We start from the raw sequence: 13896 nt of genomic DNA, 5'->3' as shown, positions 1-13896 counted from the left end.
ATTTAGTATAAAAATCTTTGATATAAAGATCGCAGCGAGAATATTAATTAAATTTAAACTTAATAAGCGCTTAATAGTTTCGCTTTTATTCGTAAAGAGAAGTTAATAATGCGAGACACAAGTAGCCTTTCCGTAGAAACTTAACCAAATTTTGTAGAATACTCGGGTTCAAATTCGGTGGCTGAAAAGCGACTTCGGTCGCGCAGTCCCGACTAACTCGTGAGTGGCTCTTATTCCGGGGATATAAATCGCCGTTATTATCTCGAGCAATATCGCGATGGCGACGCGCATACGTGCGCCTCCGGGCGCAAATTGCACGCGGCGGGTATCGCGTCGTGACTCGTGACCTGAATTCCGAAGCAATCAGTGGATGACATTAAATTATATATGCGTACCATGGACTGCGGAGCGACCGGGACTTTGGTGGCGTAATATGCTTGCCGATAATGCATGCGCGATTAATTCCGCGAGTGTCCCTTATCTGCATAAATGATTAAACTTGCCTTAAGCTAAAATTACTTTAAAGATCTGAAATGTCCGCCTCGCATTACTTTGGCCCTTTCGAAATTCGCAAGCGTCGCCTGAGGCTATTTTGTATTAACTTAATTTAAATTTCCAACTATACGATCTTTGTATCGTTCCCACTGCCGCGGTTAATTAACAAAAAAATCTTTGTGTTTCCTACCCGAGACTAATTGCTAAAATCGCCTCGAATAAATTTACGGTCTAAATCAAACTCGCACGATTTCTACCCTAGGTGATGGGGAAGAGAGAACCGCCGTCGCTTAATACGATACCACGAAATAAAATTGGCGAGGGAGAACGCGTAAAACGACCGTGGCAGGAAAGACGCCGCACGGTGCGGCAAGTATGTTCCATAATGCGCGATAAGGGACCTCGCACGGTTAATTAGCGCCAACTTTATTACGACCGGGGTCGTTTGTTCGAGGCAAATACACGAGCGCGAATTGGAGGGAGGAGGACTGCCAACGCCATTTGAATTTCGCTTTGACGACGATACACACGCGCCGGGTGTATATTTAATAGAGTCTTAATTGGAGTCACCGGCTCGAGAGCTTTAATTGGACATCGCGTGCGACGAGACAGAGCGAGAGAGAAAGGGGGGGGGGAGAGAGAGAGAGAGAGAGAGAGAGAGAGAGAGAGAATATATGGGATATACCAACCGTTCTGTGGTTTCTGCGTGCTCTCTCTCTCTCTCTCTCTCTCTCTCTCTCTCTCTCTCTCTCTCTCTTATTATTGCTCTTTCTTCCCCTCTTCCTCTTCCGTCTCTCTTTCTGTTTTTTCATCTACCAATCGAAGAGCAGGTCGCACCTTTCCTCTCTCGAAATTTGGCTTTACGTTACATAATTAATAAAACGCCAATCCAAAGATTTTCAAACACTTGTTTTATGTGATGCCATGGCTGATTAACTTGCGAAATAAAATCCCTGGAGCAACATATCCAGGTCCATATCCATTTCCTGATCTTGTTCTTGCGTATATGTTCTATTATTAAAAATATAGGATAACTTGTTTCTAAAATTAGAAAATTAGAAAAATTTGCATAAAGTGCCGCATTGTTTTTGGATATCTCTCGAGAATGGAATAGCATACTTACTTCGTGGTTTTACTTCGTGGTTCACTATTTTATACAAAAGAACCGTTCATTATCAAGCATTTTCGACATTTCTGCAGTTTGAAAAATTTTTTATTTCGATTATTAATTAAATTTATACACAAACGGCTTCTATCGTTGAGTTTTTATCTTAATTACGAAAATCTGCGTCGTTTATTAATTTTAGTAGATACAATTATATTCTATAATGTATGTTATTCTTTATTTTATTGACGTTTCTATTTGACTGTCAAACTAAAAAAAAATCTTTTATGGGCTAAAACGCTAAGTGATTTCGCGTTGTATCGTTAAAATTATGCGTGACTCGGCGATATTTCCCTTCGACATTTACACGTCGTGAGTGTATGATGTCATTAATCGACATCTGTTGATGAACTCCAGTAATGGAGAGTATGGGATAAAATCCGCTTTTAAAATTGCTGAATCATGTCGCAGCGGCATTCTTTTTGCCCTGCGTTAACGAGAGTGCTGACGTTTGAAGTGTAAGGCGCGCATTGCACAGCATATAATAAAAACTTCTCGACATGTTGACGTTTGCACCAGCCGATATGGCGTTTCGCTGTCATGTATGCCGAAAAACGAAAGCTTTTCGAGCTTTCCGTCATGCTGAGAAATCGCGTATTAAACATTTCCAGCGCGATTACGATCGACGAATTCGTTCTCGAAGAAAAAAGCGTACGGGAAGAAACGCGGAATGCGTTAACTGCAAAAATTATTAACTTTTTATTTTCTACGCTTTTCAGAAGTATTTGCGTATCACAATTGCGTAATATACAAGATTTACCGTGTACTACAAAAATATATTAAGGCAAGGAAAATACTCTCTCCGCGCGCATTCGCTCCTGGCATTGTCGAGGATTTGTCAGTGAACTTTCATCGCCGGACGCGTGCAGCAAAATGCAGTTGTGACACTTGCAACAGCGCACCTCGAGGCCATATTTTTTTGTTTGCACGAGCGACAACGACAACGACGACGACTACGATGCCGGCGACAGCGACGACGACGTTGACGTCAAGGGGCGTAAGTCGGGATGTAAATGGCGTAAAAACTTTTCGACGTGCATATGCACGAGACGACGACGCGACGGTGCACCGAACGAGGATATGAACAAGGGTGTGGTGGCGGTGGCGTTGTGCAGGAATATGGCAACTAGAATTGCACAGTGCTATAGAGAGAACAGAGGAGGCAAGAGAGAATGAGAGAGAGAGAGAGAGAGAGAGAGAGAGAGAGAGAGAGAGAAAGCGTCATGAGAGAGAAGGGGACGTTGGATCGGAGAGGGTGTGTGCACCAAAGAGGAGACGAGAGGGAGCGACGGAGAGAAAGAGAGACAGGGGGATACAAGATCGAGCGAGACAAGTCGCGGGGGCGGGAGCGAGAACGAGATAGAGGTACTGCGACGATCAATACGCCATCAGCTTAAATTACAATAATAACGCCGGCCAGACAAAAGCGCCATTATAAAATAGTGCGGCCGTAAAAGGCCGCGGCGTCGCGCTGTCCGAGACTGGTCCAGGGACAAACATCCCTCTGTCTCGAGGAGAAGGAAGGGTGGGAGAGAAACGCTTAATCGTTGCTAAAAGGAGAAATAAAACGCTCGTTATTCGACAGGGCATAGTACCGCTTACCAACCCTCTCCGTGTTCTTGCCGAAACGCCGAGAAATTGAACGCTCGTTTTGCCGTCGTCGTCGTCGTCATTGCCGGCTCTTCGTTCGGGACGTCGGTAAATTTAACCCCTTCGCGGCCGGACAGAATTGCCTCCGACGTTTTCATCGACGTGACGGAGCTCGGTTTATTGATTCTATTAGCCGCGATAAAACTGCGCGTCCTGAAATTTACACGCGGATTTCACTGAATACGACGCGCGCATGCTGCTGCTGCATGCTACTATACGTGAAATGGAAGGGATTTACATTCATTCCCCGAATGTCTCCCTTTCTCTGCATTTTCGAGGGAGTGCGGTGGATTTTGGAATGTCGACGGCTTTGTCTATTAAACCGCTCTCGCAATCATTGACATAGCTGAGAAGAACGATGACATTTTTCACGCGCCAATTTATTTTTAATTCCTTGTCGGCGCTTTAATTACAAAAATTCTACATACAAAATGAACTTTTTAAAAATAATTTTGCGATATAAATAAGAGAGCGCGTAACTTAGGAAGATGGAATACTGTTAAAAATTCCCAGAGCATCGAAACAGCATTAAAATAGCGAAATTAATAGCGGCAAAAAGTATCGGATTTGAAACTTTCCGCGAAGTTTCGCTTCGGGAAAAGTGCGGGACAATGTTCCGCGATTTTTACGTTATGTACATTAAAAAGTTAACGCAGGATCTCTGTCTGCTCAGCCAACTCCGCGGAGAGATTTCTTTCTTAACGACTTCCCGGGGAGGCACGTATATCGTAAAATATCCCGCGGAGAATCGTCCGGACCGAAATCAACGGGAGGAGCGCGTTTTCAGAGCGCCTTAAATTTTCGATCCCGTTCTCGTTTAAGGTAACGGAACGCCGTGTAAACGCGCCGTCCGAGTATGCTTGTTGACTAATAATTTATTAATGCTTATGCAACAATGCGTGCGCACCCGCAATAATTTGCATACGTTGAATTTCGTTAGGCAAATACACGCGCCGGTTAACATGCATTAATAATGCGCACGGCCGATAATCGGATATTTCTGAAATTTTGCTGCATTATTAATACAACCGCGTGCGCATACGTCCGAATTGGTTTATCGCGCGTGCGTATGTCATTCATTTAAATATATTTGAATATCGAAAAAAAAAAACGTGCCCTCCACTTTACGTTACGAAAGCTTCGCAGTCACGAGCAGCTGCGCGATTGATATTACCGTAATTTCGACGTTATTGTACCGTGAACATGGAAATATAGTCAGCTCGAATTAATTTACAAACTCGCAAATTAAGATAAAATGTTATCGATTCTTCTCTCAGGTATCGCACAATCTCGCGATTCTCGGATATTCTCGCTATTATAATACAATGGATCCCAATTACATAGAAAATTAGTTTCGAGCACTGCCGAAACTACGTCGGTCTCGCTCATCAGCGTCGTAAATTAGCATGTTATTACAGAGTATAAATGTATTAAAGAACCAAGTCAAAAGCATATGTAAGCTGAGGGCTCTTCGAAAGAAGGCCTTATTCTTTTTATCCTTATTAAATCCTTATGGTGTAAGGTAAATGTACCAATTGCCGGGACACTTAAGACCTCTAGACACCTTTACTATTTTAGTTTTTAAATAAGTATAACGTGAATTAAAATCAAAGATAAAAATATAATACAAGAAAATTATTTTTATCTTTGATTCTTTGATTTTAATTCGCATTATAACTCATTTAAGGACTAAAATGATAAAAATGTCCAGAAATAGGTAGAGAAATAAGTGATCGGACAATCGTTCGAAAATTAACAAACGGGTAATCCGATAACTTTCAATCGAAATTATAAAGAGCCGATTAAGGCCAAAATAACGTCCGATCAATGATGTCCAGATATCATTGATAATTGGATATCATTAATTGGACATTATTTTAGCCTTGATCGGCTTTTTATAATTTCGATTGAAAGTTATCGGATTACCCGTTTGTTAATTTTTGAACGATTTGTCCGATTATTTAAACCTAGATTTTTTTCTTAGTGATACGTGTCCAGGCATTGGACACGTATTTACCTTATACGCGATACAACTTGAGACAAGTGAGAAGCTCGAGTCTTAATCGCATTTATGAAAGTGAAACTTTTCTGACTTGCGGTTTCTCTCCTTCTGTTTCAGAGCACCGCAACTCGTCGCCGCCGCGATTCAACGAGCGGGTGAATCCTGGACCGATCCGTACCGGCGAGACGATCGTGCTGTCGTGCATCTCGCAGGGTAACCCGCCGCCGACGTACCTCTGGTTCCGCGAGTCCGTGTCGGGCACGACGATGGTCTTCAACTCGGAGAGGATACACGCGCGCGCCGGCGTCCTGGTATTGCAGCCGGCCCGGGTCGAGGACGCCGGCAGATATGTCTGCCACGCGAACAATACCGCCGGTTCCGAGCGAGTCGAGCTGGAAGTCACCATCATAAGCAGCCTCTCCATCCATCTGGCGCCTCAACAGGTTCATTATTTGATCCTTTCTGCCTCTTTTTCTATCTCTCGGAACGGAACGACGACGCTTCCATGCGAACGACCCAGTTTACGTACCCACTCGCGTGCGTCTTAACGTCTTTTCCATCTCGTTTTCTCTTCCCCTTTCCGTCGATGATAGAAATATCGATTGCTCGAATTTCGCAGTTTCTATCCAAATCCAGACTTGACGGCGTAATTGATAATTAATTAATAATCTTAATAAGGATTTTAAGTTTTAAATTTCTGGCTAGAACTGTCAGAAAAATCACACAATTTCATAATGTATTATTGCATTAGAATTCCATATGAAAAATTTAAACTTACAAACAGATAATACGCTACTTGTTATAGAATTTTTTAATTTATTGAATTATTTTTAATTAATTAATTTTTATGTGCTTTTTCTTTTGTCTTGTATAAATATTACATAATTTTATTTATTTTAATATTTTTATACTTAATTATTGAATATTTGTTAAAAAGTACTAAATAATTAATAATTATATTACTTAATAATTTAATTTTTTTCTTTTTATTTGCTTAGGTATATAAAAATATTTAAAAAATAATATGTATATATACATATGTATATTTTTCTGGAACGTGACAGTTTTCTAGACTTTTTATTTGAAAAAACTTTTTTTGAGACATAAATAATATTAGAAACATAAATAATATGAAAAATTTAGCTTAAGCTTTAGCTTTATGGAATATTGAAATCATCTTAAAACTGCAAAATTATAAAACATTGAGCAAGCTTAAAACGGATTTTACGCAGAATGTAAAGAGCCATGGAAAAGCGAGGAAAACTTCTGGCACGACTTAGCTATGGGACGAAACATAAAGATTGGCTGATTTAACAGCGAAAATATTGCTTGATATTGCTTCATAGAAACAGGGGGCGGGACAGAGTTTCTAAACGTATGCAGCTTTCACTCCGTCTCACTTTATACAATAATTATATAATTATACAACAATTACGGAACAAAATACAAATTGTAGTTTATATTAACAGGCATGCAAATTAATTCTCGTCTCTTTCGAAGCGTGAAATGGTACGCAAACACTCGCAACGGGGCGCCCGTTTGAGCTCCGCTTTCCCAAATAATGTTCGAATCTAAGTTTCAATTGTTATAGCGCGCACCTTTGTTCAGCGTAATCGCCATAGAATGGCATAGAATATAGCCAGCTATTTCGATTCGAGCAAAGTTAAACCCAAGTTCATCCTGTTACTCCGAACGAGATAGTGGACTTTGGACAATCTCCGGATAATTGGGTCGAACATCAACGTTACATCACAGTTCCTCCATCCATCTTGCGCCAGTGTCGGTTTACATGCATTTCCTCTCTCCTGAGTTTTACAAACAAATGTAAACTTTCTTCTTCTTCTTTCTCTTTCTCTTTCTCTTTGTTACTATATATTACGCGGTCGCCTCAGGCTGCCTCGGGCAAAGATCGCTTCACGTCATCGTAACACCTACTTCGAGCATTTATGCAATCTGGTTTTGCAATAACTATTTATCATCTCGACCGTTGCAATAATTTGAAATGGACTTCTATTCTGGAATGAATCACGCTAGACTGCGAAGCGGATAAGAGCGAGGAGAATTATCGTCATACATTTTCGGAGCTCATGAATAAAATCCATTTCATCCCGGCCTGAAGCCTTAAACCCGGCAAAGTAATTTCATCGATTTCTTCGGAATCGATGCAAAATCCGTTCGCTACCTCTTTCCATTTAAGATCTCCTCCATCGGGGGATGGTAAATAAATAACAATCATTATTCTCCGGCTGTCATCGCGCGTGACGATCTGCGCTCGAGTTTTCCCCCCATTGAGCGGATTAAGAATCTCGGGGCGACATTTCTCGGGACGATATCGACGATAATCTTTTCCGTTCACGTAGCGCTCGATCTCCCTTCGACCTCCCAACTTTTCCGAACTAGCAAGCTTCTCTTGAATGCGCGACGTCGCAAATGACTCGGGCGTTTCTATTGTCCGCTCTTTTCCCTTCGGTCTTCGATTCGAGGCGACAATTGTCGCCAGTTTCCCGAGGGGCGCGTGGGGCACGGTCAGAATCTGCATTTTACTTATCACCATTCGGCGAGATTTCGCGAAATTTACTTTTACCTCGGAGATTTCCATTCGCTCTCCCCGCGACGGCATTTGACGACGGCATTTACGGACTAAATCGGTATTTATCTAGAAAATAGCAAAAAGAGTTCCATCGAATCGCGCTATAAGCACTTACCTTGCTAGTTACGACCGCGTACCTTGAGAGACTTCAAAATCTGATTGAGCAGCCATAAAAGAACGCGCGTATATCACTCCTCCGTAGTTTAAAAAGCGTTTTCAGAATTTAATGATGCTAATATTCAACGATAATTAAATTTTTAATTAAAATTCTAATAAAAAGGAAAATAATATCTTTTAATAGAGCAAATAACTGAAATAGAGCAAATAACTGGAAAAATAATTATCGTCTACAAATATTGCGCTGAAAAAATAATTTAGCCGTGTTATAGCGTTTCCAAAATCTGCTACATGCGCGCTATTCATAAAAAAAAACACCGTGCATACTTTTGCATGTATTGTGGTTTGACAGGTGCGTTAATACGTTACAAAAAAACGCAAAAACATGTAGTACACGCGTTTTGAAACATGATACGCCGTATCCATCGAGGGAAAACGCACATTTTATTCTGCTCCCAAAGCACGATCACGGGTCGATATAATCGTCAATATCTTTGCACAGAAAAATCGTAGCAAAATGATCTTGATGTCGTTCGAAAGCTAAGATTCCATCGCTTCCAATTAACAAGTGCAATGCCGTTTAATCTCGAAGGGCCAGTTTATGAGATATTGTCGATTAATTATGAAAATAGGATTTATTTCGCTTCAAAATTTCCGCCCTCAGACATTTTAATTGAGATCGCGGGCGGATGTAATCGGATGTATCTCCGCGCAGAAAAATTATAGCGAGATGATCTTAATCCCGTTTAAAAGCTGGAACTCTGGTGCTTCCAATGAATATAAGATTGCTTATCTCGGATGGTTAGCGTGCGAGATATTGTCGATGATAACAAAATTAAAGTCAATTTTGCTTGAATCTCCATCGTTTAAAGCAGAACACCACATGTTTTAGTTAATCTATTATTATTACTTAAAAAAAGTTAAATTTTTGTATTCCAAGAAGATTTAAATTATTCTAAGTATGTATATTTATGTCGCTATTTATACAACTAAGAAACTAATACTTAATGTCTCGATTTCTTTTGAGTAAAAAAACTTCAACTTCAGATTAATTAAAGAGCATCCGTAAAAGATTTGAAATTCTGGGACAATCTGTTCTATTGAAGAGTCTCTAAACCTTTATTCACCATCTGTTCTTTCGCACTATTGTTACAAAAGCATTTGATTCTACTTGGAAATTTATAGGTCACTTCCGCCACGCAGAATGACGGTTCGTTGCTTTGTGATTTTGTTAAGCCATTAAGAAGGTTCTCTCTTTTTCTCTGTATCTTTCTCTCTCTTGCTTCTTCTCTCGTGTCTTAACTGAGAAGATATCGACGAGGGCAAATTTCCTCCGAGGCATCTCCGAATAAATTCAAGCCGAACTCTGATGGCGGCGAGCGACTAATTCCCAGCGACGTAGATAATCGAGGGATCGCGCGCGCTAATACCGTAAACAACGGCGAAGGCAGGTAGTCCGGAAGCGCGATTGCTCAGCCGTGATGCTGCGTATAAAACACGATGCCTCATCCGTGAGCACGATGAATCCCGAAGTTGTCCAAGCCACTTATCCCGCCGGGTAAAATTATCGTTCGCTCGAAGATCGTCAGACTCCGTTCCGCAATTGTGCCCGCACTCTCTTGCCTGAAAGTTCCTTACAAATGTCGCCAACTTCTCGAAACGATCCCGTCGCTATACCTGGAAGAAATTCTACTTTCGCGGCTTGTCAAAATCTGTGCACGCTCTTTTGCGCACTGCACTGGTTTAGAAGTTCACTGTTGAATTCGTTATAGTGTCAAATACACTCAATTTCAATCATTTTTAACCATTTCTATAGGTCGCTACTGCTCAATATGTCGTTAAATTAACTAAAACAATGTTAACTTAACTAAACCAATGGAGTTAAAATAATAAATTTTGACACACATGGTGGTTAAAAATAACAAAATGTCATTTAACTCAGGTGGCTTTAATTTTATCCTTTAATATTTTACAGTGTTTAATTTTTTAAACTGTTATCATTCTCTAACCTTGATTACTTTGCATTCTTCCTTCTTTTCTCATTATGTCTATATTTCATTTATTATACATTTATTGATATATTTGCAAAAATAAATCCTATATAATATGTTTCATATTTAGGAAATTATAATCGAGACCGATAGCTTCGTATATTCTCATTTTATCTTGATTTATGACGCTCGTTTTACATCATGAAAAATTACTGTTCTTCGTTGAATTAGTATATACATTCAAACGGTACTCTCTGCGATCTCTATGAAGCTCGCGCTTCGCGGGTGGGGTTATCGACGACCGAAGTGGCCGCGACTGATAACACACAGACCGAAATATCGAAGCGCCCGCGCGGAAACCGGTGTGTAATAAATGCTCCACGCGCGGGCAAACTATTTCACTGTCAATTACCAGCTGATGGATCACAACCCCTGTCTCGATTCGCCGAGACGAATCGGTGTGTTACGTACCTACCCTATCCTGAAAAGTCGACTGCATTCCGGGTCGATCGACGCCTCGTCGCGAAACGCGAAAGAGGAAAGAGAGAAAGGGGTTGGGAGGGGGGGAGGGGGTGGAAAATGTCAGTAAAATGTCGCTGTCTGAGGGAAAACGCGAGAAAGTGGTCGGTATTCTTCCATCTGGAGCGGACAGCTTGGACATATATACATACATATATACATACTGTATATATAAAAGAAGGACGAATACGTATTGGTAAATGGTGCACGGTGACGAGGGCTGCTGGGTGCCATCGTGGGAGAGCGACAGAAACATCAGGGAGAATTGCAGGGGGCTGGAAACGGTGAAATACCATTCATTCGCCGGAAGCCTTCCGTATAACTTTCGCGGTCATCAACGGAGGAACGTTTACTAGGCGGATTTTCTTGCGTATACAGGGTGGACCGTTTGCGTAGGCATTACTTTACGGATTTCTCGATCGATGTTTTGAATCGATCTTTCCTTAGCGCAAACTTGATTGGCCAGTACCAATAATAACATGTTAGAATGCTCAATCATCTCTGTATGTATTATTAAAAATGTTTAAAACTGAAATTTTATTGAAGTTATCTAAAATTAAATGGCAAATAAGATTCGTTATATAATATGCTTTTCAGGAATATAATTATTGAGGAACGTCATTGTATTTTAGTTGTGCATAATTTGAAAATGATTGATAGACCTTTTTACGCGATGAATCTGGGACACTCCGTATATGTCGGCTGTCTTTCGCCTCCGCAATTTCGTTCCATTAACGCGTCGAACCCCCTTCGTACTTTATTGGCGGAAACCGCAGCTTTTTGTCATGCGTAGCGCAGAGTATCCGGCGTTACGACGGAGTTAATAATAGCAGGCTTTTCGGCGAATCTCTGTCAAGTTATTTCTACCGTTTGGTATTTCCGGATTAATCGAACATACGAACCCGAAACTTGCGCGTTTCATTAGACACCAACAAGTTTCGATGCGTTTTCCGATGTTTAATCCACGAGATTTTACAAAAATATTCAAGAATTTCGGTGACGTTACTTTAGAAGTAACTTCTAAAGTAACTTAACGTCTAACGTCTAAAGTAACGTCTTAACGTACTTGCTTTAAATACAGGAATACTTCTAAAGTAACTTAATGACAAATGTACTTTTATGAATGCTTTGCAGGTATACTAATAGAATTTATCATCCGTATTTATTTCAGAAAATAAAATTGTAATCGTCATTTCAATTTTTTACCTTACAATATTTGATAGACTACATCGCTTTCTTTGTCTCTTTATTATTTTAGAAGCTTGTCACGAATGAAACAAATTTAATACACCCTCGTCCTTGTTTAGCAGCAGGGCTTTTATTTGTCCCGCGTTTCCCCCCCCCCTCTTGAAAAAAACACGTAATAAACGCGCAACGGGCGTTTTCAAAGAAAATTTCATGTACGTCGCACGTGTATGCGTTTATTGTTACCTTGAAACAAAGCGTCTCCGCGTGTTGTAAATATACTTACGCGCAAACCGTAAAGGGAGAGACAGACCACAAAGAAAGTTGACGCGTGGGGTGAGGGGCGTGAGACGGGGGGGGAGGACGGAAACCGAGTTCGTCTTAGCTCGTTTTATGAATCTCCCTTCGAGCACCTTTAAAGGAACCATTGCAACCGCGGTTTTATCCCTTTCTTCCTTCCTGAGTTTCCCTCGGCGCGCTTTTCCGAGGGCGAGGGCCGTATCAAAAGATATTTAAAAGTCGCAGCGAGAGAGAGAGAGAGAGAGAGAGAGATGATTCGAAAGAAAGTTTTTCCTTGGACTCGCGAACAAAGGCGGCTGAAGCGCGATCCTCTTAACGGCATTTAACGGTCGCGGTCGTTTCGACGAATAAAAGTCATTTCTCGAATCGCGTGATTGTTGCGTTTCTGGATTTCTGCATGCGAGCAGAAAGCAACTAATGCCAGTATGTTCCTAAAGTTAATTAATTTTATTCCTCATAATTATCCATAAATCTTGAAAATATTCGTTATTATTAAGAGAAAATCTATTTAATATTAATTACAAAATAAAAATATTAATTATAAAATATTAATTATAATATTAAAAGTCATTTAATATTAACATTAAAATATAAATACATAGAATTTTATAATATGGGAAATAATGGAAGATATTATTTCATTTGTACATAAAAAGCATGTTATAAATGAGATATTAACGATTTATCTTTTATTATTTTATAAAACTGCTTTTTGTGCATGCTATTTGTGTAGCATCGTGCCAGGTGTGTCGCGTTAAATGCACGTTCACACTGCAGGGAGAAAATTAATTTTATCAAAGCTTAACTTTGTGAAAGCCGATGTGGTTCCGTGATCCGCGCATTCCCGATCTACGCAACCGATATGCGGCGATCATCAGGTTTAAAACCATCAGTTGATTCTCTCTGGGGCTGTCCGCTTATCGCGGTGCATGCGAAGGTGGGCTTTTTGCTCGTCGAGAGATCGAGCGAGCGCGTCGAATGGCTGCTGGGAAGTGCTGCTCGTTCGCGAATTCTTGGTCGGAGTGCTTGCGGAATTCGCAGCCGTGATGCAGCGAGCATCGCGATGCGGCATCCCAGCCGTGCACACGTATGCACGCGCTCGAACATGCACGCCGCATAATCGAAATGCGCTGTTCGTGGCCCTCTCCTCGGTTTATCCCCACCCCCTTCCCCTCTTCACCCTTTTGTCTCTACTCCTGCGTGTCCCTCTCCCCTCCGCCCCTCCTCCCCTTGGAGTAAACGAGCGTCCTTAATAATGCGCAAGACCGATTCCACTCCGGATCAAAGGATCCTATCTGCGTTCGATCGCCGTCAAGTTAAGCGGCTCAAGATGGATATGGAAATTCCGGCGGGAGGCCGATTTAATGGATCACCCTATATTATTCCGCGAATTCCTGGCGCGTATCCTTGTCTGACGGTACACGGGGTCTCATCTACGTATACCTACCTATCCCAGGAAGACTTCAATTAAACGTAGAACGTCGATCTCGGGCGATCGTTGTCGCGATTAATATCGGCTATGCCAACGGGATCACAGCGATTTGAATTGATTTTAGAATAGGTTTAAAAGTATATTATATTTTAAATAATGTATAATATAATAATCGAAATATACGGGATACAAAAAATTAATTTTCTATAAACGATGATTTTTTTAAATTATATTGAGAATATGACGGAATATTGAAGAATAATGTACACTGAATTTTTTGTTGCTATGTCATTTTTAAATTGGAAACAAACTCTGCTGCACTGTTCAAAAGCCGTAAAAGCCAGATTTTTCATTAATTTGCATCTCAATTACGTTGATATACTTTTAAAGGAGAGGAGCGCGACGGTCAAAGGGCGCGTGATTAAATTAGCTTTCCGAATGCGAGATTGG

At 40.8% G+C, this 13896-nt stretch overlaps 1 protein-coding gene across 4 annotated transcripts in view; it reads left to right on the top strand.

Moving 5' to 3' along the window:
* The window catches only part of LOC139817433 (cell adhesion molecule Dscam1), a 166033-nt gene that overhangs the window by 106544 nt on the left and 45593 nt on the right, over positions 1 to 13896 (top strand). For all 4 annotated transcript variants that reach the window (XM_071785522.1, XM_071785520.1, XM_071785521.1 and 1 more), the window contains exon 6: positions 5430 to 5755. In XM_071785522.1, coding sequence (XP_071641623.1) covers positions 5430 to 5755 — 326 coding nt within the window. The remainder of the gene's footprint in view (positions 1 to 5429; positions 5756 to 13896) is intronic.

The sequence above is a fragment of the Temnothorax longispinosus genome, chromosome 8 (assembly GCF_030848805.1).
Source record: "Temnothorax longispinosus isolate EJ_2023e chromosome 8, Tlon_JGU_v1, whole genome shotgun sequence".
NCBI classification, from domain to species: domain Eukaryota; kingdom Metazoa; phylum Arthropoda; class Insecta; order Hymenoptera; family Formicidae; genus Temnothorax; species Temnothorax longispinosus.
This window is presented reverse-complemented; position numbering and strand designations above follow the sequence as displayed.